At 60.3% G+C, this 1080-nt stretch overlaps 1 protein-coding gene across 1 annotated transcript in view; it reads right to left on the reverse strand.

Annotated features, from left to right (window-relative positions):
- The window catches only part of SFRP1 (secreted frizzled-related protein 1), a 19158-nt gene that overhangs the window by 13726 nt on the left and 4352 nt on the right, over window positions 1–1080 (reverse strand). The window contains exon 2 of the mRNA XM_009993268.1: window positions 624–1080. Coding sequence (XP_009991570.1) covers window positions 624–1080 — 457 coding nt within the window. The remainder of the gene's footprint in view (window positions 1–623) is intronic.

Genomic DNA, 1080 nt, shown 5'->3' on the forward strand with positions numbered 1-1080 from the left:
CTGCTGAACATAATGAAAAAAAAACCCGAGAACTGTACCTGCTTTCCCCAGTTGTTTCTCACCAAGACTCATGCCTCGTGCCAGCATACAGCCCACCTGAGAGGGCAGGGATGGATCTCAGTGCACGGGCAGCCACCATCCACCCAGCATGTCCCCCAGGACTGCTCAGAAGTGAGGTACTCCCCAGGGTTATTGTCACTATTTACTCCAGCCAGGCAGCACGTTCTGCCACACGGGACCACGTGTCCCATCACTGCTGAGAGCAGCAGTGAAGGAGTCGGGCTGGGCAGGGAAACATCTGTCAGAGCGGTGCAGCAGCTGGATGGAGGGTTGGAAGCCTGGTCTATTGGTGGAGGTCAGGGCCTGGTACCTGCACAGGGAACGAAGCAGCCATGAACCCATTGTGCTCCCAACTGCCCCCAGGCTCAGTTCTGGCATAGTGGGAAGTAACTGGCATATCATCCTGCCTTCCTTGGACAGGAGAAGAACTGCTGCCAAGGAGCTGAGGTGAGCCTCCTCCTGCCACAAGACCCCCTGGGCCACACAGCCCCTTCTGGGCCAACGCCTGTCCCAACAGCCCAGAGAACACCAGGCACAGGGCTGCAGCACTGGTCATGCCTTACCTTTGGGCCTCGAGACCTCGGTGGCGTTGGGAGCAGTCATGGCAATGCAGACATCATCCTGGGGAAACTGGTCACATTTGAGCATCTCAGGCCAGAAAAAGCCAAAGAACTGCATGACGGGCTCGCAGGAGTCACGCACGGCTTCGCAGAGCCAGCGGCACGGGTAGACAGGCCGGTCCAGGCAGACGGGGGCAAACAAGGAGCAGAGGAAGACCTGGGTGCCCATGTGGCAGTTCTTGTTGAGCAGGGGCACCCAGCTGCTGGCCTGGTGCTTCACCTCGGCCATGGTCTCGTGGTCCAGCAGGTTGGGCAGCACCATCTTGTCGTAGCCCACGCTGTGGCAGAGCCGCAGGTCGGCGGGGATAGGCACGCACTGGTGGGGCTTGGCGTAGAAGCGCCCGCCGGGGTAGGGGCCAAGGTCGGACTGGTAGCTGACGTAGTCGTACTCGCTGGCCCC

Source organism: Chaetura pelagica, unplaced genomic scaffold (genome assembly GCF_000747805.2).
Source record: "Chaetura pelagica isolate M959 unplaced genomic scaffold, ChaPel_1.0 scaffold302, whole genome shotgun sequence".
NCBI classification, from domain to species: Eukaryota; Metazoa; Chordata; class Aves; order Apodiformes; family Apodidae; genus Chaetura; species Chaetura pelagica.